General features: G+C 40.7%; 1 protein-coding gene across 2 annotated transcripts in view; it reads right to left on the reverse strand.

The window, feature by feature from the left end:
* PEX5L (peroxisomal biogenesis factor 5 like) overlaps positions 1 to 22,298 on the reverse strand; it is a 74,311-nt gene extending 52,013 nt beyond the window's left edge. Inside the window, exons 1-4 of one of the 2 annotated variants that reach the window (XM_019532768.1) lie at positions 22,198 to 22,298; positions 5,345 to 5,456; positions 3,492 to 3,599; positions 859 to 1,068 (exon numbers count right to left, since the gene is read on the reverse strand). In XM_019532768.1, the coding sequence (XP_019388313.1) occupies positions 859 to 1,068; positions 3,492 to 3,599; positions 5,345 to 5,456; positions 22,198 to 22,266 (499 nt within the window). In that variant the 5' untranslated portion in view covers positions 22,267 to 22,298. The remainder of the gene's footprint in view (positions 1 to 858; positions 1,069 to 3,491; positions 3,600 to 5,344; positions 5,457 to 22,197) is intronic. The other variant, XM_019532769.1, reaches the window with a different exon arrangement.
* Between the last annotated feature and the right edge of the window lie 679 nt (positions 22,299 to 22,977).

The following is a 22,977-nucleotide window of genomic DNA, read 5'->3' on the forward strand; positions in this document are numbered from 1 at the left end:
CTGATATCTAGCCTAAATCTGCTCTCTATCAGTTTGTGACCATTGTTCCTTGCTACCCCAAGAGGCGCCCCGGTGAACAGAGCATCTCCAGTCCCTTGCTGCGTCCCCCTACTGAATTTGTAGGTGGCCACAAGATCACCTCTCAGCTTTCTCTTGCGGAGGCTGAAGAGGTCCCAGGGGCCTGAGTCTCTCCTCATAGGGCTTGTCCTGTAAGCCCCTAACCATACGCGTGACCCTCCTCTGGACCCTCTCGAGTCTATCAACATCCTTCTTGAAGTACGGTGCCCAAAACTGGACGCAGTCCTCCAACTGCGGTCTGACCAATGCCACATAGAGGGGAAGTATCACCTCCTTGGCTCTATTTGTCATGCATCTGCTGATTAACGATAAAGTGTGGTTAGCTTTGCTGATGATTTCGTCACACTGACAACTCATGTTTATCTTGGATCCACTATGACTCTGAGATCCCTTTCCGCTTCTGTGCTGCTGAGAGGGTCACTGCCCAGCCAGTAGGTGTGCTGGATATTTTTGCGCCCTTGGTGCAGCGCTCTGCACTTGTCCTTGATGTATTTGCATTTAACTGCTCTCTTTCATTGAAAACGCTATAATTATGTTCAGAACCTGATGTTCCATTGCATCGTCCACCTTTTCCAGGGCATTGTGTGTCATCATTTATACCCATGTAAACTTGAGGGCACAGTTGGTAGAAAATGCTGCTAAATCACAATGACCACCCACTGCACTCACTTGGAAGTAACCACATAAATGGAGTGCAATAGAGAACTTTTTCCTATGTATTTTTTGTGATAGCAGCAAGAAGGAACGTGTGATAACACTGCTGAAATATCCTGTTCTCACCTAAATCTAATGAAGACTTCTCTGGAGCTCTGACTGCCAGGACCTTCTGCTCAGCATCTACTTTAATAAGGTCTGAGCTGTCTGTCTTCTTCCTATGGGCTGCAGCCTTCAAGCCTTCATCTCGGGATGCATTCTCTGACTTCTTCGCCTTGCTTTGGGTTTGTACGACAGGCTCACTGAGGTCCAAGAGATCCAAACCTGTGGACAAGACTATCAGAGCCACAAAATGTTAGAACTCAGTGCTGCACTATACTTCAATTCATATACTCAATTCTAGTTCATCCTTATTCTTTACAAATTATGTTTAAACGAACATGAAGGACTTGAATTAAATCATAAACATTCACATTTAGCTACAGTAAATGTAATGTAGTAAAGATGTTCATGAGTGACTGTGTTTTTTGAGAGCTTCCATCACCTAAAAGGGATTGTTTGTAAAAAGGATTGCCAGCTTGAAAATGAGACCTTCTTAAGTTGTGTCAAGTCAGACACCTGAAATCATTGATTACTTTTGACAATCTTGACTTTTATAGTTTTCCACCAAATATTGGTGTTCTCAGTGCTTTACCAAATGAAAGCAAAACCATTGCGTGCCAGCTGATTATAATATTACTTTTGTGTCTTGATCCATTTTGGAGAAGATCCACGTCTGGACCTGGTACCTTGCAAATATTTCACATTCAGAGATTTCAAAGGCATATGTGAGGATTTAGCAGCATGTTTTCCTTTGTCTTTAACCTGCCATGCTGTCATACCCCTTTCACAATTTTCATAATGGAAAAAATAACCATGCTGAGGCATTCTTTGCTAGCCTTACTCAAGCAACTTGTCCTAGTCTCTGGGACCACCCATGTGACTCAGAGAAAGGATAACTTGGCCTCGTGTATTTACATTGCTTTAGAGAGAGCAGTCCAGACCCACGTAAGAATTTGAATACTCAGTGCATGTCTGCACTGATTCTAAGGGCCAGCATGAGGGTCACTGTCAGCCTAGCCCAAGCCATTAAAGTTTCTGTCCATATCTGAAAACCCCAGTCTAAAATGTTGCTATGGATTGGGCACCATAATTTCCCTTATTCTGAGAAAGTTTTCAGAAACAGTTATGCTCAGTTGTGGAAGCAGACAGCTGAAATACCTTGTTTACCCAAATCCAAGATGACTCTTTGTATTTAAGATGATACATTTGCTATATTTTTCCATGTATATAATCTAGTTGCTGGCGGGTCACTGTGGTGGGGAAAGCAGTGGGGGGGGGGGGGCAAAGAGCCAGACCCCTGCTTTTTGTCGTCCTGCCCCTTGCCCCCTTCATGCTGTGCATGTCCCCCTGCCATTTGCCCCCCTCCCTGCCCTTTGCCCCTCTGCCACAAAAACCCCTTCTATGGGCCCTCTTTCCCCCTGATGTGCCTGTGCCTGACCCCTGCTACCTGCCCTTGTCTCTGCTCCTCCCTGCCTGCATGCCCCCACCACTTACCTTCTGCGTGGCTCCAGCACAATCAGATTCAGTGGCCTCAGCCTGGCCAGGCAGAAGCAGCGGTGATGGCTCTGGGCCTGGCTGGGTTGGGAATGAAGCTGGAGCAGAAGACAAGTGGCTGGCTGTGTTGTCTCCACTGAAGCTGCACACCTCAGATGTCCCCTGTGCTCCAGCCCTTCACAACCCCCAGCCATGGGGCCCTCCCCTGCTGCAAGAGCCCTGGGCCGGTACTCAAATCTAAGATGAGGCTTCCTCCCCTCATGTTGACTGGGGAAAAAAAATCCTTGTCTTGGGCTCGGGTAAATATGATAATAGCAGCTTTCTTCTCAGCAGCAGGAACATGTCTCTGTCTAAAATAATGGCAATTGGGGTTGTTTGGGTTTGGCTGGCTATTGTTTTGTGAAAATTTGTATGCTGATGAGAGAGAGGTAGACATGGTCTGAGATGAGAGACAAGAAGCAGTTGTAGGACAGTCAAGACATAGTCAAAAGAAGCACAGGGGATGGGATCTTGAGAGCAAGCAAGAGTGAGAGGTCTGGAGCACTCCTGAAGGCACAGGATCTTGTTTGGATCTTGTTGTGTTTAGAGCAGGCTTGTCCAACATACGGCCCGTGGGCCGTCATGTGGCCCTTCAAGCTGCTTCCTGAGGCCTGAGGTGCTGCGACGGGAAACGAAAGTAAACACTGTACTTTCGTTTTGGGGAGGTGATGTGATACCGCTTCCTGTGAGGTCTTTGAATATGGCTTGCCAGCCCACTGGGTGATAAAAAGTTCATTATCCGGCCCCGCATTCAAAAAGGTGGGACACCCTTGGTTTAGAGGAGTGGTATATTACATACTCTTTGTAAAAAAAAAAAAAAAAAAAAAAAAAAGGCTTGAATTCAAAGCACCTCCAATATTAATCTCAATAAAAAGCACCCACATATCCCCAAATCTGCCTAACTCCTTGGGTTAAAAAGGGGTAACTATATTAAGTAACTAGTTGGGGGAATTTATTTTTCCATCTGATGATTACAAGGAACATATAAAAGAGCTGAACTGCTTTGGACGTATTTATTACAGGGCCAATGTCAACATAAAAATCACAAACCTGCATTGTTACGTACTCGTTGATACAAATGACACGTAAGACCATAATAACAAAAAATGTTACAGACAACCTACTTTTCTCTTTTTTTTCAATTTGTTTAGTAGATGTTTTAGGCAGAACTTTATGTCTAATCAGTTGTGCTGTTTCATCTGTGTAGGTGGTCAGTCTCTGCTTAAGTGGATCTATCACACAGTAACAAAGGAGAACATTTTTTTCAAAAATTAGTAAATGTGATTGTAAAGCAATAAAAAAATAATAGGTATTTTGGGGCAGAGTTAATAGCTATAAATATTTTAATTTTTAATGAATGCTGACTCTTTAACTATCTGCCTGTCTACCTAGCTATTGATTTATTTGTTCACCCCAATATATTTATCTCTGCTAAGGAAGAGCTCTTACTTTACTGGTCTTCATTTAAGTAAATGTTCAATTTTCAATGGAAAGCTGCACATAGTTTGAAATATCTATTCTTTATAGCTGAAGATGATAATCCAGCTCTCTAATGAAGGAATTAATTATTTTAATAATTTGAGAAAAAATTAATTTAAATCCAATGCCTTCTCACAGGACAAATCATTTTACAAATCGTTGTCTAGCAGCAACCTGGTTTCTGGAGCCAATGCTGCAAGGCAGTGTCCTCTCCTTCATCCTGAATGCTTTTAGTATTACACTCTCATTTTATGATCGGCTGTACTATGCCATTCGAATCTAAGCCAAATAAGGCTTTTATTGCATTTTTTTCAATAGCAAAGCAGCCAAGCTCAGTTGTAGCTTTTTTGTTCTTTTTCACTGTAGAGTGAAAAAAAGCTGTTTGGTATATCTTTTTGACTAAGTTGTCAATAAAGCAAGCCTATAAATAATAAGGAATTAGTAGCAGGAAGTTTGGCGTGACTTTTACAAGTAGAAACAGAGTCAAGTTTGCCTTAGGTTTTTGATAAAGGATCTTTACAGAAGCAATCTAGTGCTCCCCTGTGGGTAGTAAACACTGTTCCCATAATTTAGGTGGGTGGAAATGCTGCCATGAGAAAAAGAAACCATACAGGAAATAGTTTCAGGGATAATGAAACCTCGGAACCAGCTGGACAGCAATAATCTTGGTGTTAAGCAGAATATTGTTCAACAGGGGTTTTGCCATAATGTAATTTAATGCTATTTTTTTGTTTCTAACTGAAACTCACTTCACCTGTACCCTAAAGAGTAGATAGGTTTTTGGTGGTTGTGTGATAGCTTCTAGGCTTGGCTGTCTCTGTGGATTTGAACTGGAGACCTCCATGGCTAAAACACACAAGCTGCTACGTTTTGACCTAAAGCTCTTTTGTTGGGATTGAGACACTCTTGCATTTTATGCATATTGGGCACAGAAACAGGTTTACAGCACATAGTAACCAGTGCAGTATGTGGGCACTCTGCTTGGGGACTTATCCAAAAACTGGACTGACAATATTTTAAACACAGTCCAAATGAAAGCTGGCCATTGGGTGGAATGATCTTCGCAGAAATAAGATCACATCTAGAGAAACCTCTAAACAAGTATTTCAGAATTAATTATAAACCATGAACTCTAAACTTAAGGGGTTCAGATAAAACAAGGTACACGTTGGTTAAAGTTTCACAAAGCAATGATCAGGTGGAAGATTTGCTAACTAACATCAGTTTCCCGACACACTGAAAGTAGAGCCACTTAATGCAACTTGGGAGCTCCAATGCTTTGGTATAACACGGGACCTGAATCCAAACATCCAGGTTTACTTTTTCATTTTGAAAACTCAAAGCCAACCAAAAGGGTTAGCTACTTCCACGTTAGCCCATTTGTAATTAAATACTAGGCAGCAGTTTTGTAAAAATAATGATTACACTTTTTGGGAAACAAACATAAATCGTCACATTAATTCTTTCTGGCTGATGATGACTACAGAAACTGAGTTACCTGCTGTATTCGATGTTACCGGCCTTGCAATAGCCTCTGATTTGGTTTCACAGAGAAAGTCATCAATAGAAGGACTCAGGAGAGGTCTGCTTTCTTGTTGCTCATTCACCAGCTACCAACAAAAAAACATAGGGGTCAAAGGGCTTTGTTGAGATGCAGAATTTAAAGGAATAAAATGTATCTTGCAACAGAATTTTCTTTGTTTCTGCTTGTGGGAGAGGAGGAAAAGACTGCATTCCTTAGCACGGTTTCCAGAGATACAGGCAGCTTTGGATTTAAATCTGAACTATTGGTTGTTCTTTCGGAGTATTTTAAAATGATGTTCAAATTTTACAGTCATCAACAGAAGGAAGAGCCTATGCTGTTTTGCTCTTGCAATCACTACAGGTTTTTGACTGTGAGCCATATTAATTAATGCTTGGCATAACTATTCTCAAGTGAAGAAACTAATTTGGCCTTCTCTATCCCCAGCAAACCAGAAGTGCCAATTTTTGCAGTACATGGAAGGACTCCTTTTCCAGTTCTCTCTCACACACAGAACTTGGACAGCCACATTTCAATTCCAACATACACATTAGCCCCTTAAATGTGACCTGCTGTGACATGAGACGCTTCTATGAAATGCAAGAATGTAACAGTGACACTGGTGAACCCCGTGGAGTGTGTGAACCTCTTGAATGAGTTTTTGGCTATGTAGGGGGGCCACACATCTAGTCTGGATTTATGACCTGTTTTCTCTTGTAATGTTAATTGTGTGAGTTTTTTAAAACAAATTTCCTGCCGGCTAAAGGTAAGCCTCTACTATAGCCCAGATGAAAAACAGTCTGTGGTCCGCAACTGAGTTTTTGCAGTTCTCTCGGCAGGATCACAGCCTAAGCAGATGCAGTGGAGTGGCCTGTTGTGATGATGTGATTTGTATTTATCTTATCTTTTTAAAATCTTTCCCTCCCTGTTATCTTTATTTTTGGTCCATTTCGCCTTCTCCCTCTCTCCCTCTTCCTATTTTCCCTTTATCAAAATCTTTTTTTTAGGTAGCTTTTGAACATGGTTTAAACTTTCAAGCCCAGGATGCTAGATAAATGGCAACTGGGTAAAACGGCATTTGGTTATTCATGTATGACCTCTATCAAGAGGAGCCTGCCAATATAAATTTATATGAAAATGTTGTTTAAAAATACACACTGGGGTATATCAGTGTTTAGCTACTGTTATAATAGAGCTGCCTCTTGAATTAAGGGTAGCAGAAGAATTAACTCCCACTGTTCTTGCACAGTTTGATTCTTTAAGGTGATGAGCACCTACAGAGTATTCAGCACATTATTAATCAAGGTCCCAAGTAAAGGCTGGAGCTGATAAAAGCGAGCATGCCAATTTATGCAAAGGGTCTAATTTTCATGCCTCTAAGGTTTATTGTGTTGGTTTAACAGTGCATCCATTTGTATATGCAGTATAATGATACATTTACAAATATGTATCATATGTATCGTAAATATGCATGTATGTGTATATATATACACATATGTACCCAATCCATGTGTGCATCTGAGCAGAGGTTTATGCAAGCAAAACGATTAGGGATCTGAAGGTATAACAACTGGTGTGCCAGTGGGTACATATGTGAACAGTTTGAAAATCCAGAAATAACATAGTTTCCAGTACCCTGTGATTTGAGTACATGCTGCTACTAAATGCATGTAACAGAATTACTTGCGTGGTTTTGCTCAATTTTCCCCAAGCTACTCACTTGAACTAAGGTCATAGTCTGTTTTTTTGAATATATATAAAGGCAATTTGGGGAATTTCTACATTTGAGCTGGAAACTGCATTTATACTAGATCGGGGTGGGCAATTAATTTGGGCGGAGGGCCGCTTACTGAGTTTTGGCAAGCCATCGAGGGCCGCATGACACGCAGCCAGGGCAGACAGATGTTCATTTTCTAAATTTTTTACAGGTCCTGCAGACTGGATGGAATGGCCTGGCGGGCCGCATCCGGCCCCCGGGCTGTATTTTGCCTACCCCTGTACTAGGTACTGATCTTTCATTTTGATCAGTGGGGGATCGGTCTGGATACACTGTTTCCTGAGTTACACTTACGCTAAATGTTGGTGTTTAAAACATATTACTCTGAAACATGGTTCATATCCTCAGATATCACTTCTGTGTTTTATTTATTTATTTTATTTCTAGGACTGTGCGTGATAGTCTCCTACCTGCTTTTATTGGTGGGAAATCCAATTAGATGCTTAACTGATGCTTATCCAAATGCTCTCTTTTTCGGTAAACATTGTCTTTTCCCCTCAATAAAATAGGGTTAAACTGCTACAGGCTGACTTTCACCTATCACAGAGTATGTATGGGCACATGGACAGGTATTGAAGAGCGGCTGGTGCTTTGTGAGTCCTCTCCCTTTTTGACTTGCTGTAGTTCGTTTGTCCACATACGAACACTAACGTTTTCTTGGGGGGTATTAGATCTCATGTTAAATCATCTCACGGTCAACCAGTGAGACACTGCTCTTCCCCTCTTGCATTAGAATACCTCATTTGAGGATCCAACCTCACTAAAAGTTTTTCCGCTAGACCTGTGCAATGCTGCTGGCAGGGGCAGACCCAGGGGGTGCAGTTGCACCCCCTTTGATTCCTCTTCCACCCAGACTTAAAAACCATTTGCCTGGCAGGAACAGTGGCATTTCTATTCTAGTAATCCTAAAAGAGTCAATCCACTTCATGGCTCATTATCATTTCCCTTATTCCTGTTTACTCTCTCCGTCCACAGGTGTTAATGACTCTCTATCCTTTTTAAATGGTCTTTATGTTTCACTGTTCAAACTGTCCTTTCTTCTGCAATATTGTCAGTCCCTGGTGATGTCTCTTCTGTTTTACAGCCCTGCAAACCTTTTTTTTCAATTTTAGCTAAAAACCTTAACTCAGGTATAGTTATATTAACTCAGATGTAAAAAGGACTGGCAGTGAAGTATTAGAGGTACTGTCCAAGTGCTCAGGAAGGCTAGATCTTGTTTTATGACTTTGAATAAAAGAGATAGGGGTGTAGGTTGTAGCTGTGTTGGTCTAAGGACATCCAGGAAGAGCACACACCAGCTGCTCAGCCTGACAAAGAGTTTTTGAACCCGAAAACTTGCTTAATTTTTTTTCCAACTAATTAAGTTGGTCTAATAAAAGTTATCAGACTCACCCAAAGAACCTTGTCTGCTAATAAAAGAGATATTGATTTAACTACAATCACTACAGGACTAATGGTACAATATCCTTTGTCTGTTTTTGCCTAGTTTGTGTTTTTTCGAAGCTTCATATATACTCTAGCACATTCTGGTAGTTATATTTGGTTTTTCATTTTGCTCTTAAACTGGATAATACAGAGTGAGCCGCCTACTTTATTAGCAAAGCTTCTAGTTTCTCTTTAACTGGAGAAAATACCTGTTGTGTTGTAGGATGATGAGCTCCACCTGCTCCCCCCTTTCCACCCATGGCTGCAGGTTTGCACTCTGAACATAAAACCCAGCAGAAGGATTGTCGGACCCATCCGGTCAATGGTATCTTCAAAGGTGTTTGTATGCGACATAAGGATTCTTATAGAAAAGTCCTATAAAATGTGATAGGGAGGAAACTATAGGGTTCTACAGAAAATCAGTTAAGACCTTAGAGAATTGAATAGAAAATACTATATTACAAAAAGTGTTTCTGTACTGCTTTCACTATCCTATAGGCTAGGGTTATGATACAGTAGAAATCGGATTCTTTCCAGGGTTTGGTTCTTTAACCCCCTGGGAAGATGTGGGATTGTGAACTAGGTGGAGAGTGCACGTGGTCTCAGTAAACAGCTGGGTGAGACTGCTGAGGTGCTCCAGGTGTTTTGCTGAGGCTTTTCTTTCACAGAGCCTTGCTTCTCCACCCCGCTCTGTGAACAGTTGCTGTGCTCCAGTTGAGCGGAGAAGTGGCGCCCTTGGAAGTAAAGGCTTCAGCGGTCAGCTGAGTGGTTCATCATTAATTTGGCAACCTGCTCTGAATTAAGCAGGTTTTGAACCACGCGGGTACAAAAAATGTCAGTGCTACTGTGTACAATTACAATATAGGGGATAGTTAAAAAATTAGAATTTCTATTACTTTATGGAATGGAAATTATGTTATTTCGTATTTCACAGGAGGATGCTGTGATGGATGCTCTCCTGGGCAGGAAATTCTCTTGTGTTGAGGCTAGGGGCCCAGAATTTCCTGCCCAGGAGAGCATCCATCACACCATCCTCCTGTGAAATATGAAATAACATAACCAGAAAGAAACATAATTCAGTATCCAGCTTGACACTGGACAACCTTGAGGTAAACAGACAGTTCTAACTTTTATCTGAGCCTAATTTGCACAGTTCCAGCCAGGAGATCTTACATCACCTTTAGCTCTTCTGTGAACTATGAATTTTCATTTCTACCTAGGAGAAATTTTACAATCTTTGCATTCTCCTACGCCTGAGGAAGAGCGAGTGTGCCCAAAAGCTTGCAAAAAAGGCATTTGGGGGGCAAATATCTAGTTAGTCTAATAAAAGGTATCACCTCTGCCATGAGATCTGATTCCTTTTGCCTGTAGACCAAAATATGGCTATAACCTGGATCCCTAATTGATGTATACATATTCAGTTATATGCTAATTTTTGTATCCTAATAAACTACATTTGGCCTCGTAATGCAACATATGTCTAGCTGAGCTCCTATTTTCTGCAATAGGGAAAGCACTTCATGACATATTAGGCTCCTCGATGAATGTTAGGAATGCTACATTCTGATTTCCTTGCTCTCAGGCATGCCCTACAATTGGTAAGGCACTTAAGTGTACTGAAGTAATGTGCACTGTATTTCTATCTCACATGTCATGCCAAATTCAACCTAGGTGCAACTGTGTATAGTCACCAGTTGCATCAGGCATGAATCTGGCCCAGTATTCTGAAACATGCAGATGATCTGAAGCCCATTTGCTATGTTCGAGTAATAATTTATGGTTCTCAAACACCTTCCATCTGAGGATCGCAGACTACTGTAAAAGATTCATGAGCTAAGCCTAATAACACTCTTGTGTGGGAGAGAAGTATTGTTTCCGCTGTACAGATAGGAAACAGAAGCAAAAAGAAATTGAGTTAACCAAGGTCACACTGTAATGTATGCAGTAGTGCTGGAGGTAGAATCCAGGTCTTCTGAGCCTCAGTCCTGCTGCTTAACCACTGAGCTGTGTTTCCTATTATAGTTTAATGCCACAGGATATTAGAAGGTGATAGAATCACCTGTAACTTTTTTTTTTCTATTTGAGAGGAATATAAAACTACATTTCTAGAATCATGTAAAATGATTAATTTCTGAATCCCAGCTCCGCTGGTGGGTGCCACAAATCCACCTCCCTTCTCCGAGAGCTATATTTTTACACTTAAAATTTTAATGTAATTAAAAACATCTTCTTTAATTGAAAGCTGCCCACAAACTGATGTAGTGCACTAATCCCCAACTATTGGCACATCTGAGGAAGCTCAATAATAGCATAAAATATTCCTGCAAAATGCAAATTAATATTATGCTTGTTAGCCTAACTGAAAACGTGTATCCCTTTCCATTCAAAGTCATGCCTGATTATGTCCAAACCATGCCTGCTTTGGGCCTTCTACCATTGTAATTAGGACTGAGGATGGCTTTTGTGAAGACACTGGTAGTACAACTGTCTGGAAGCTGATGTCAGCTTCTCTATCATACTGTTAATTTATTCACAAATAAGATATTTGTGAATAAAATATTCACAATAAAATATTCACTCCCGCTTCCAAGGGAGGTGGTGCTGTCCCCTTCTATGGTGGTATTTAAGAGGAGGTTGGACAAACACCTGGCTCGGGTCATCTGAACCCAGTACTCTTTCCTGCCCAGGGCAGGGGGTTGGACTCGATGATCTAATAGTCCCTTCTGACCCTAAAATCTATGAAATCTATAAGATATCTGAGATGGTAAACTGGAGGGTTTCAGTGCACTGCTGTATAATAGTCACTGCCTGTGTAGTCCATAACAATGCCATTTCATAGCACATACAGTGTAGGTCGAATCCATCCATCTTCATTTTATGGATCGCTATCAAGCTGCCAAAACAGTCTTGCTGCAGGAGCTGTCCGAGTATCAGTAGGACTTTAGATACTCTGAGACCTGCTGTGCTTTGCCCTACCACTCTCACTCCCCGGGTTTATAGTAACATTTCTTGCAGCTACCAATTACCTAGGCTGCATGTCTTGCTCTCCTGTTGCCTATGTCTTGTCCCTGGGGGATGCTGCCGCTGCACTGTGAGCTCTCTTGCTTGCTGACTTCCTGACTGCCCCCTTCTTTCCCATCCACCCATACTCCAGCCCCGTGTAACCACCAGCTAAGTCTGGTCCAGACTCTCCAATCCTATTACCATTGAGAGAAGTCCTTTCACAGGCTTTCCACCTACTGCTCCCTCTCACCCATGCAACTTCTCCCAGATGGTCCTGGCTGACCTCCACAGATAGTCACCTGCCCTCCCTGGTGGACAGGGCTCTGCAAGGGGACCCAAGGCTGGAGAGCTCTTGTGAAGATCTCACCAGCTGGGCAGTGCAGCCTGTTGGTACTTGCTTATGGATACAGAGCTCCCATGAATCTAGTGCAGGGGCGGGCAATTATTTCAGGTGGAGGGCCACTTACCAAGTTTTGGCAAGCCATCAAGGGCTGCATGACAGGCAGCCAGGGGCAGAAAAATATTAATTTTCTAAATTGTTTAGGGGCCCTGTGGGCTGGAGAGAATGGCCTGGTGGGCCGCATCTTGCCCACCCCTGGTCTAGTGGCATCAGGCTCCTATTCCCCTGTGCCTTGTGGTAGGGTGGTAGGTGGCAGGATCACATCCATAAAAACAATTGCTACAGCCCTTCCTTCGTCTTTGCTGATAGTGTGCATTTTACTGACAGGGCAGTAAAGAGAGAGTTAAAAACATCCAGGCAGCAGCCACATAAAAATATAGCTCTCTCAGCTATACTGGCTGAGATAATGTAGGAGCATTTGAAGGTCTGCCTGGACCCCAAACAGACCCCATGATCTTAAGGTATTCTACCCAGGTAAAACCAGCTTCTTGGCAGCAGTTAGGTGTCTGAATGTAAGAGTAATATTTAGGCTGTACGGACTCTTGATTGGTGGCAATTACTGTCTTACCTAGCTTTATCCCCCAGACTCAGTTGACTTTCGCACAGTATGTGGTGCTCCCCATGTGATTTAATATTGATAATATAGGTGGAGGAATCACAGAGATTTTCAAGAGTGTCGTACTGGGCATTTACATTCATGTGAGGGGAATGCTGTGTATAACATTTCTTCCTAGACGAACCTACTGTGCATTGATGCTGTTCTGTTGTAAAGAATCTCCTGACTCTCCTCTTTTATTTCCAGGCTTTACTCATCTTTTTACATTTTAAGTAAGCATGCAAAGATAGAGGGTCATCAATATGTCACAAACATTACATGCTGAGATGTATCCTCATTCTAGTTATGTCAGCTACTTGCTTTAGCTTTTCCCTGAAGTGGGATTTTTTTTTCCTTTGAGATGAACGTCTGCATTCTGCCTCCTTTTACACTCTCTTTTAGATCCCTGTGCATTGCATATTTTAATTTCTTCTTTGTTCTTAAGTCAATGTTGTGTTTTGACTGCAGCCTTTTGCATTTTATGCTGAAAACATAACTCATTATTTATCTCCCTATTAATGAGTTTGGGCTGTGTATTGTGAAGTATCTGGTATTGTGAAGTATCTGGTACATTTTTGGGAGCTCTTAATTTTGCTGTTGACAAAGAGTAAGTGCCTTTTACTTCTTTGGGCCAGATACCTTTCCTCCAGCCTCCTAAGGTTTGGTTATGTGACAGTAAAGATGAATCTGCTTTCTTTTGCAACTCCACTTAATTTCCTGAGATGGCTGAGATGATCTTAAGTCAAGAAAGTTAGCTGGAACCTATGCTTTTATTTTGTATCATTCAGTGAATGACAGATTCCTCATGTAGTGCCTGTATCATGAAAAAATATCTTTATTTGTCAGTGGGAGTTGTAGCCATGGCTGTTGTATGACAGCAGGTCTGTATTAGCCTGCTTACATATTGGCCCATGCAAGGAATGGTATGGAGCTGCAGTGCAGCACAGTCTACATGGGCAACTGGTGCCTCCTGAGTCGGAGGGGGCACTTGCCCCCCCCCGACTGGATAGTCAGTGACTGGCGGGGGGGGCGTCTCCCCGTGGCCAATCCTGCAGGCCGGGAGGGGAAGGTTCTCCCCATTGCTGATCCTGCCGACCAGGGGGAGGGTCCCCCTGCGGCGGTCAATCCTGCTGACCTACAACTGGCAACAGCATGCTGCTGGCACTTGTGGGCGCGCCACTGGCACACCCAGGTCAAGGGGATTGGCCACAGGGGGACCGCTTCTCCTGGCTAGCACTCTCAGTGGGGGACACCAGCACTCTTGCCTGCTCCCCCTTCCCAGGAACACTGGCTGACAGGGGGTGCACCGGTGCTCTCAGGAGGTGCACATGCACCTCTGTGCACCCAATACGTGTTACCACTTGTATCCCACATTTTCCTGGAGAATGCTCAGGGGTCGATTTCTCCCTACCCTTTTTTCCTGGTCTGGCTCCACCACCAAGGGCACTAAAGGGAAGCCATGCCTGTGCTCAGCATTATAGGAACTGCAGTTGTGCCTACCTCCTGCACTCTTGCCTTAGTCCAACAAAGCACTTTAAGCACGTCTGCAAAGCACTAGGTAATGCACCTGCTTAAATGTCTTGCTGGATCTGGGCCATATATCTTGAGAAGAAAGGGAAAGGTTCCTGTTGTCCACTCTCTTGTCCACTGACACGGGTCCATGGATAGTCTTGCCCTTATTTTTCACTCCTGACTATATACTTGAGTAGCAGTGTCCTTGACACTTGGATATTTTGACCAATTAAATAAAAAACAATATTTATGAGAACAGAGGGACAATGGTCTTGAGTACTGGATGTCAGGAGCTCTGGATTCTGTTAGTAGAACAGCCACAAGCTAGCTATGTAAGGTCACTGTGCCATACTGTGTCAGATCTCAAGTCTAAACTGGGAATAATGACTTTGCAGGGGCTTAGAAGATCAAATTAATTAAACCTTGTACCATGCTCTGATATTAAGAAATGTATATGAAGAGTGACCTGAAGAGTCACATACAGGTAGAGTCCAGCATATATATTCCATTATAGTCCACATGGTTGGGGGAAACTCTCATTAAAGGAAATGACTGACTGGACAAGAGCAGTAGTTCTCAAATGTTTTCCTCGTGTGAACCACAGCAGAACAGAAATCAGCTGCTTCCCATTTACAATTACACAGACCACTCCTGTAATCACATTGCATCCTTGAGGCGACTGAAGTTGTTGCCTACAGAATATTAGGATAGCATTTAATTAATTAACATTCTTTTAATATGATTTTGCAGCCACTAGTAAGGTGGAGAGTCAATACTGTATGACCAAGTTCTACAAACCTGTGTCAGATTTGTCATTCTTTCATTTTTGAGCCTATTCAATCTTTTCCAGGCTTCTGGATGACCACTTTGAAAACTTCTATACTAGCAGATTTTGCAGATCTATAGATTGTCTTTAGACATGATGGATAGGAAATAAAATCAAGTCTAATTTTAATTAGGCAGGATTCACAGAACTGATTTCTTACTTCTAAGCTAAGGCTGCATGTTACATATTATTATGAATAGAAGAAGAGAGTGGCAGAAGTATCTTGTCCTACTGCAGAGTGTACCCTTTATAAAGACCATGGCAATACTGGCTAATGCCCAGCTTTGCTAAAAATTCTTGAAGCTCAAAATTTCAAGCAATGGAAGTTTGTTTAAACCATTGCTTTGTTTAAACCATTGCTATGTTTTCATTCTGCACGTCATCTAAGAGAGACTGTCTATTTGTGGCATATACACGCATGGGCTTGGTTACATTTTAAAAGCCGAGAAGAGGTACAATGACTTCTATTTTTGTTGCATGTACTCTATAGCTGTTGATTTTTCATGTTCTCTTATGATTAATGGCACAGATAAAAATCCACATAGAATGTCGTGGTTGAGTATCACTGTGTTTAAACATCCCATTGACTTTGCCCCTTATTAAGGAACAAACTTTTTCCCTCCTATCTTTTTATTTTTTATTTTTAGGTATATGTTTCCTAAAAAGGTAACATTTCCATAAATTCTGTCCTCTGCATATCAATCTATATCAGCCTGATTCTGATCTTGTGACCATCTACAAATTCATCAGGTAGGGACAGCAAGGGATAGGAGATGCTCTGTTTACCAAGGCACCCCTTAGAGTAACTAGAAGTAATGGCCACAAACTGACAGAGCAGATTTAGGTTGGACATCAGGAAGAACTTTTTTATGGTAAGGGTTGCCAGAATCTGGAATGGGCTTCCAAGGGAGGTGGTGCTCTCCCCTACCTTGGGGGTCTTTAAGAGGAGACCGGGCAAGCACCTGGCTGGAGGTCATCTGACCCTAGTGTTCTTTCCTGCCCGGGGTAGGGGGTCGGACTCGATGACCTACTGAGGTCCCTTCTGACCCTAATATCTATGAATCTATGCTAAGCACCTTTACAGAAATCTAGCTGTGTAAAAGGACCAGAAAATGTGGAAAGGTACAGTTAAAATGCTCCCAGATGGAAAAAAATGGGACTATACAGTCTGGAGAAGAAAAGACTAAGGGGGATTTGATAAAAGTTTTAAAGGTGGCCATAAATGGGATGGTGATGGACTATTCTTTGTGGCCTCAAGGGGTAGGGGAAGGAGCATCAGTTTTAAACTGCAGCAAGGGAAATTTAAGTTGGATATTAGGAACAGCTTTGTCATTGTGAGGATGGTTAAGCACAGGAGGAAGAGTCTACGCAAAGAAGTTGTAGAATCTCCATCCTTGGCAGCTTTTAAGAACAGGTTAGACAAGCACTTGTTTAGGATGTTTTAGACAGAGATGACCCTGCCTTGACCCTAGGGTTTGCATTAGCTGACCTCCAACCCTCCTCTTCTATGATTCTGCAACATCACTGTACACTGTCAAAGAGGTATAAAGGTGTGCTGTTTGAATGAGAATCATGCCGTGATGCAAAAAGCACCAACAGTATAGGCTTAATTGATAACTAGTTCCACACGTATTATTCTTATATTTGTATCTGGATCTTCTCTTGCACTTCATATTTTGCAATGCAAGGTTAGAAAGAAGTAGAAGAGAACAATTCTCTACTGCCTTAAACCTTGTGAAGTCAACTGCAGCAATGAAAAGTCAGGGTAAATATTGCTTTTCTTTTTTGCTAGAGGTAAGGATTTACAAAAAATATCCTATCATTCAAGTCTGTAGCAAGCCAAGTATTTTTCTAACTAAGCTGTTCATTTTTTTTCCATTCATAGATGTAGGGTCGGAGGGGACCTGAGCAGATCATCAAGTCTGACCCCCTGCCCTGGGCAGGAATGAATAATGGATTATCTGAATTATCTGTAAGCAGGAATTCATCCTTTATCCCAGTTACATAGTTAGTCTAATAAAAGATATCACCCTAAGAAATTCCTGTAACTCTCATAATTTCTGGACCATCATGGTTTCATCAATCTTATACTACCTTTCATTTTGATGATATTTTACTCCTACTTTCTTTTATGCCTTTTCTTTTATGCCTAATTACACTCTATGAAGGTATAAATAACTACACAAGATACTGATCTCTGGGGAACCTAGCTGAAAGCATTATGCTTCCATATGAGATTGCTGAGGAATAATAAGAGGTATTCAGGTTCCCCGTATTGTGACCAGTGAACCAATGCAAATAAGAGCTACTGAAAGCAATAGTTTATTAGATCCTGTAGTCTGAAGTGCGTTTACATAATGTATTTGTTATTCAAAATTAATTCCTGCTTTACAGATAATTCATGAATAGAATAAAATAGTTAAGTTAGGAAAATACTGCACTTGCTGCAAACTCAAATGATAAGACATTTTTAAAAGTCAGCTATATTTTCCCATACACTCTAGTTTTTATATGCTCTTCTTTTGTATTACCTGGACTTTCTTTTTAAAATATTTCATTTGGCATACTAAAGTCTTATTATTTCCTTAGGTAATGCAAAATTAAAACAATTATCAGACAGAAAAATCTGTTTAACGTTAGGCAATCAGCCAATTCATGACTTTCAAACCATGTTGTCAAGACAACTTTTTCTTCTTATCCTCAGGAAAGCGTTCCTGCTGAAATTTTACATACTCTTTTGAACCAAGACTAACAGTAATAAAAAGCTTAACAGTATTTAACACTGAGCTACAAAGTGTCATCAGTTATTTTTTATGGCTACATAGCTATTTGCATATTTTGCATTTACTTATTTTTCAGTTTAACTACAATGCTGTTTAGTTACTATTAGATGAAAACTACAATAAAGAGCAGACATTTTAATGTTAAGGTTTGGCTACTGCTACTACTACTACTTAAAGCATTTTATAACACAAGATGTGGCTATACAGCTTTGAAATACTACACGTATTTTTAGTGTCTTTTGCATGGCATTAGGTTTTCAGTATGTTTAAGAGTTAGGTTTCATGAATTTCATGAGCCTAGCCCTACTCCCATTGAAATCAGTGGCAGAATTACCACTTTCTTCAATGGAAACAGTTTGGGCATCTTCAAGACTGTTTTTTTTCACAGGCATTTATCTTCATATTTGTGTCAAATAACTCTGATTGTACTCTTTTTTTGTGCTGGTATAAACCGATTGATTGTAATGCAGTTATTACCTGATTTACACATGTATAAAAGATGATCTGATCTGTCTGAAAAATTACAAATCCTTAACTTTCAGATCAGATGCTAAGATGATGGATCCTCTATGTTAGTTGGTGAGCCATGCAGAAGAGTACTTACTGACAGCAGTGCTAGACTACAGGTGAAGTTGGCTACTTTATTCTACTTCCTCTGTAACACTGCAGAGAACCTATTTGGCATTTATGTGTAACTTCCTCCAAAATATTATTCCCACCCTGAGTAGTAACAGAAGGCTTCTGTTAGGCTTACTGGCTATTTTAAGGAAGTGAAAAAATACACTGCAGCTGGCTGTGAATTTTCTGATGAAACGCATCCTTACTGAAAAATTCTGATCTGTTGAAGCCAAGGCCTGTCATGGGAAACTGTATGTTTTAAAAAATGTTGAACTATTTCATTTTCAAAAAAGTAACCTTTTCCCATCCACATGCTAATTACCTATGGTGCGTACATACCAGTAATATACTGTGCATACCCTTTTAAGACATCCACAAGGGATATTCCACTCTTCCTTTATGAATTAGTTTGGCGTTTCAGCAAACATGTGGAGACCTGTAAGTTAGTTGTTCCCGAATACAATTTTAATGAAAAAATATTTTTCTCAGTTTTTGCACATTATGGTCATATTTGAGAAATTCAGATATGCAGAGCATGTGTTATAGAGAGCCTTTCTCCCAGACTTACTGGTAACTACTCTGTATAGATTAAATCCAATGCCCTTTTGAAGTCAATACAAATACTCTTTTTATTGTCACTCTCCTATGAGTAGGTCTATGCCTTAACAACTGATGGTGGGGGGGTGAAAGGGGTCACCTACGTTCTGTTTGGCTATACAGATTAGATTTTTTTGGACTGTTTGGCATTAGACACTGATTCATGTGGCTTTATCCTGAACATATTTATTTATGAAGAAAGCCGTAACAATTTTAGGATGGTGTTTTCCATTGCCCTTTGTCATTGAAATGATATTCTGAGCAGTATGTATGTCGTCCATGCAAATTCTGTATATAGGATTACAGAAAAGCAGGTTTGGAAGGGGCCTCACTAGGTCATGTAGTCCAGCCCTCTGCTCAGGACAGGATTATCCCTGACTCGACCATTATAACCAGGTGTCTGTCTCATATGCATGCCCCCACACATTTCAATTCTGAACAGAATGGAGTAAATTGATTTCCACAAATAATTTGGCATTTTTTTTTCCTGGGGGTGAATCATTGATAAGCAATCTGTGTCATTCTGAGATTTGTTCACTGTTCAGGAGAGGGAATGTCTTGATAGATAGCTCCAGATCATTGCTAACTACAAAATCTTATGCCTCTCTAAACCAATTAGTTTCTAATGTGCCACCCTGCCCTGCTTTCTGCCCGAGTTCAGAATAACTACCTCTCTTTACATCATTTGTGAACATTTGCTTGAGACCATTCAAAAATGGTACTTTTGGTCGGTTTCTAATCATGTGCTATTGTTGCTATTCTGAGAGAATAAATGTTCTGATTCAGTAAAATACTCAGAAGATTTTCCTGTTCAGCAAAGTGTTTCCCTGTTCAACAAACCAGTTCATTATGTCTAGGGACCTACCTAAACTGTGGCGAGAGAAAGCAGTTTGCTTCCTCAGTCAAGCACATGGTGGGTCCTACTTTATGAAGCATGTTGCACAGGGTGGTGGAGGTGGTTTCTATTTTGTACATGATAAAACCAGCTGCGTTGGATTAAGCAGGAATTTCATGCATCTCCCTCTGGGCCTCTTTGTGGAAGTCAGTTCACATGTAGATTCCCACTGAGTTTAATGGGAGTTGCGCAGCAAAAGGAGACTGCAAGATCAGGCCCCTAATGCATTTGAAGACATCTCGAGGTAGGTGTCACAGGTATAAATATTACATAATTTTATAGCGTTCTTTAGTGCTGATTCACTGCGATTACTAGGTGATGACTCTAGCAAGACTAGTCTGTTGACCTAAAATTTATCTGACATGAATTTGTCCAGTGACCGATGTATGCTTAATGATTATTTCTATTAGATACGTGTATTGCACTTTTTGTGCGCTGCAGCCACATCCTTCTATCGCTTCATATGAAGAATTTGGACAAACATATGAATGGTGAAGGCTGAATGTATTTCCAGTATTATAATACTTTATTCTGGATGAATGGTCTGAGCAAGAGGTTTAGGCAGACACTAAAAACACAATCATTTGCAAACACTGTTACATCCAATTAGGATATGAGTGATAGATGTGATATGATCATATAGTACACATCACACATACATGATATAGAGGTGACTATGGAAAATACTCACTTTTCACTTGATTCTGCTTCCTTTTGGCTTGTGCACACCATTGGTGCATAGCAGGGAAGTAGGTACTTGTGTTTAGTGGAAGAAATTTATGCTCACAGACACAAGCATTTTACTTAGAACAATTGTCACAGACTACTGCTGAGTAAATTGACAGACAAGCAATACAATGATGCATCAAACATTTTATGAATCTAGGTTGAACTCTCAGCCTTGTTGAAATCAATGGTAACTGTGCCATTGACCTCAGTAGGGCCAGGGTTTCACCCTTGGCTTCTAATACTTGTGATTCATAAGTTGGTTAGTGCAAAACTAGAATATGATGCATTAAACCAAGCGTCCTATTCCCTCATGCAACCATGTTTTAACTAATGCAAGAAATTACAAGTATCACACAAGTGAAGTGTTTCGACAGGGATCTGGGAGGAGATTGACACGTGATTTAAAAAATATAGGAAAAGTTCATCAACGAAAACTTCTATTGCTAATTATTGAAGTATTATAATACAAATGCTATCCATAAGGCAAGCTTGTGCTAGTGTTTTACATGTAACATATTTGGAATAATAATTACAGTGCAAAAGGAAGAAAAAAAGGGTTTGGGATTTTTTTTGAAGATGATTATTTTTTTTAAGAAGAACCGCAATACTAAACCTATTGTTGAATATGAATAACTTGTGGACTCGTATTTTAAATATTAAGAATCGAATGAAGGAATTATATTACAGTCTATTACTATAGACATCACTGAGAAAAATACTGCTAAATTTACACCATTGCTAGGATTCTGTAACCCCCTCATGGAATTTTTTGTATCACCTAGTTCAGATGTGTTTTATGTTGGTGTCATTTTGGTACTCATAACACTTCCTTGTGAAACAAAAGTGCATGTTTGCAACAGCTGGAAGTAACAACCAGTGCTACAGTCAACTGAGGTTTTCATTATTCAGTGTGAGTCTTTCACTGTCTGCAGTAAGCTAATAAAAAGACTTGAATGCTCCTCAGTGGTTCTGATTGCCAAGTTTCAGGAAATGGGACCAAGTCCTTGAATCAACAAGCTTTACAAAAATGAAAGCAATGACATGTGTAAATTCTGGTCTAATTGACATGTGTCTTGAATGTCAGTGACAACGTTCAGAAGGGAGCTGATGTACAGTGTTTAAAAACGGTACTACGTACAATGAAGTGGTTGTTACTTATTGCATGTGTGAATGTTTCTAATATGTGACAGCATGAGTAATACTTGACATCTTAAACCAACTGTAGATACTCTACTGGTAACTGACATATGTCTGCTGTACTTACTAACAAAAAACAATTTGGTTAGAGGATTTTGGATTTGTGTTCATTCTTCCCTTGTTCAAACTTCCAAAGCACAGGTTTAATATTGCACAGCTATGTTTTGCAGCAATACTTTATCGTGAAACAACATTTCTTGACTTACATTTCGTACAAAACATTTTTTCTAAAGGCTTAAGCTCCAGTAGAATCACTACAACTAAAATATACCAATTGCAAAACTCAGCAACGAATAACGGGTTTTCCCCACGTTTGGGTAACATTTCATCATCATTGTTCTTTTTCGGGGAACACTAATTGCCTATTAAATTTGACTCAAGGATGGCAATGGCTTTGCTGCTTAGTTTAATTACATTCTCCATTCGATTAACATATGTCAGCTGCCTCCTGGAATCCTAGCATTCTGCCCACCTGTGATGTCATAGTAAGGAGGGGCTTTTCCTCTGCAGACTCCTCCCTCGGTATCTCCTTCATCACCATGGCAACAGCCTTATCTGCCGCCCTAGAGCCTTTCCCCTACAACAGTGAAATCAACAATGGCTTGTGTCAGGAGATAACTTTTTATTACTGATCACAAAATATATACCCCAGAACAATCCGTTAATTAAATGACGGTGTTAAGTGCTGAAAGTAAAGCTTTTAGAAAATAAAATACACAAACACTGTAAAAAAAAAAAAAATATATATATATATATATCCATGAACCTGTTAAATAATCATTGTGGCGGGGCCTAACTCTGTAGCCTTTGCTCATATGAGCTGCCCCACTGAAGCAGATAGGGCCTGCACGTCGCCCTGATCGTACAAGGCCTTTTGGGAATACTTCAGAGAGAGCCGACTGATTTGAGCATCTCACCGGGTTGAGCCCCTGCATAACTAGGAGCTGCGGGATCGGGCCCTTGATTTGTTCACTGCAAAGTAACTGTGGTTAACTGACATTTCACAGCTGATAGACACCAGGATAAGCTTTCTGCTAAAATGAGAGACTGAACTGGATTTCCAAATAAAGGGACAGATCCTTGTGGTTTGTTTTCTCTGGCAAACTTTCCTTGACATTAAGTGGAAATTCAGGTTGTAAGACTGGGTTGAAAATGTTATACAGGCCCAGAGCTTTTAAAATCTTCTATTTGAAAATATTTTTATGAAGTAGGTCACGTGGCATAAGCAAGGTCATGGCTTCATTTGCAGAGC

The sequence above is a fragment of the Crocodylus porosus genome, unplaced genomic scaffold (assembly GCF_001723895.1).
Source record: "Crocodylus porosus isolate Cpor-Errol unplaced genomic scaffold, CroPor_comp1, whole genome shotgun sequence".
NCBI classification, from domain to species: domain Eukaryota; kingdom Metazoa; phylum Chordata; order Crocodylia; family Crocodylidae; genus Crocodylus; species Crocodylus porosus.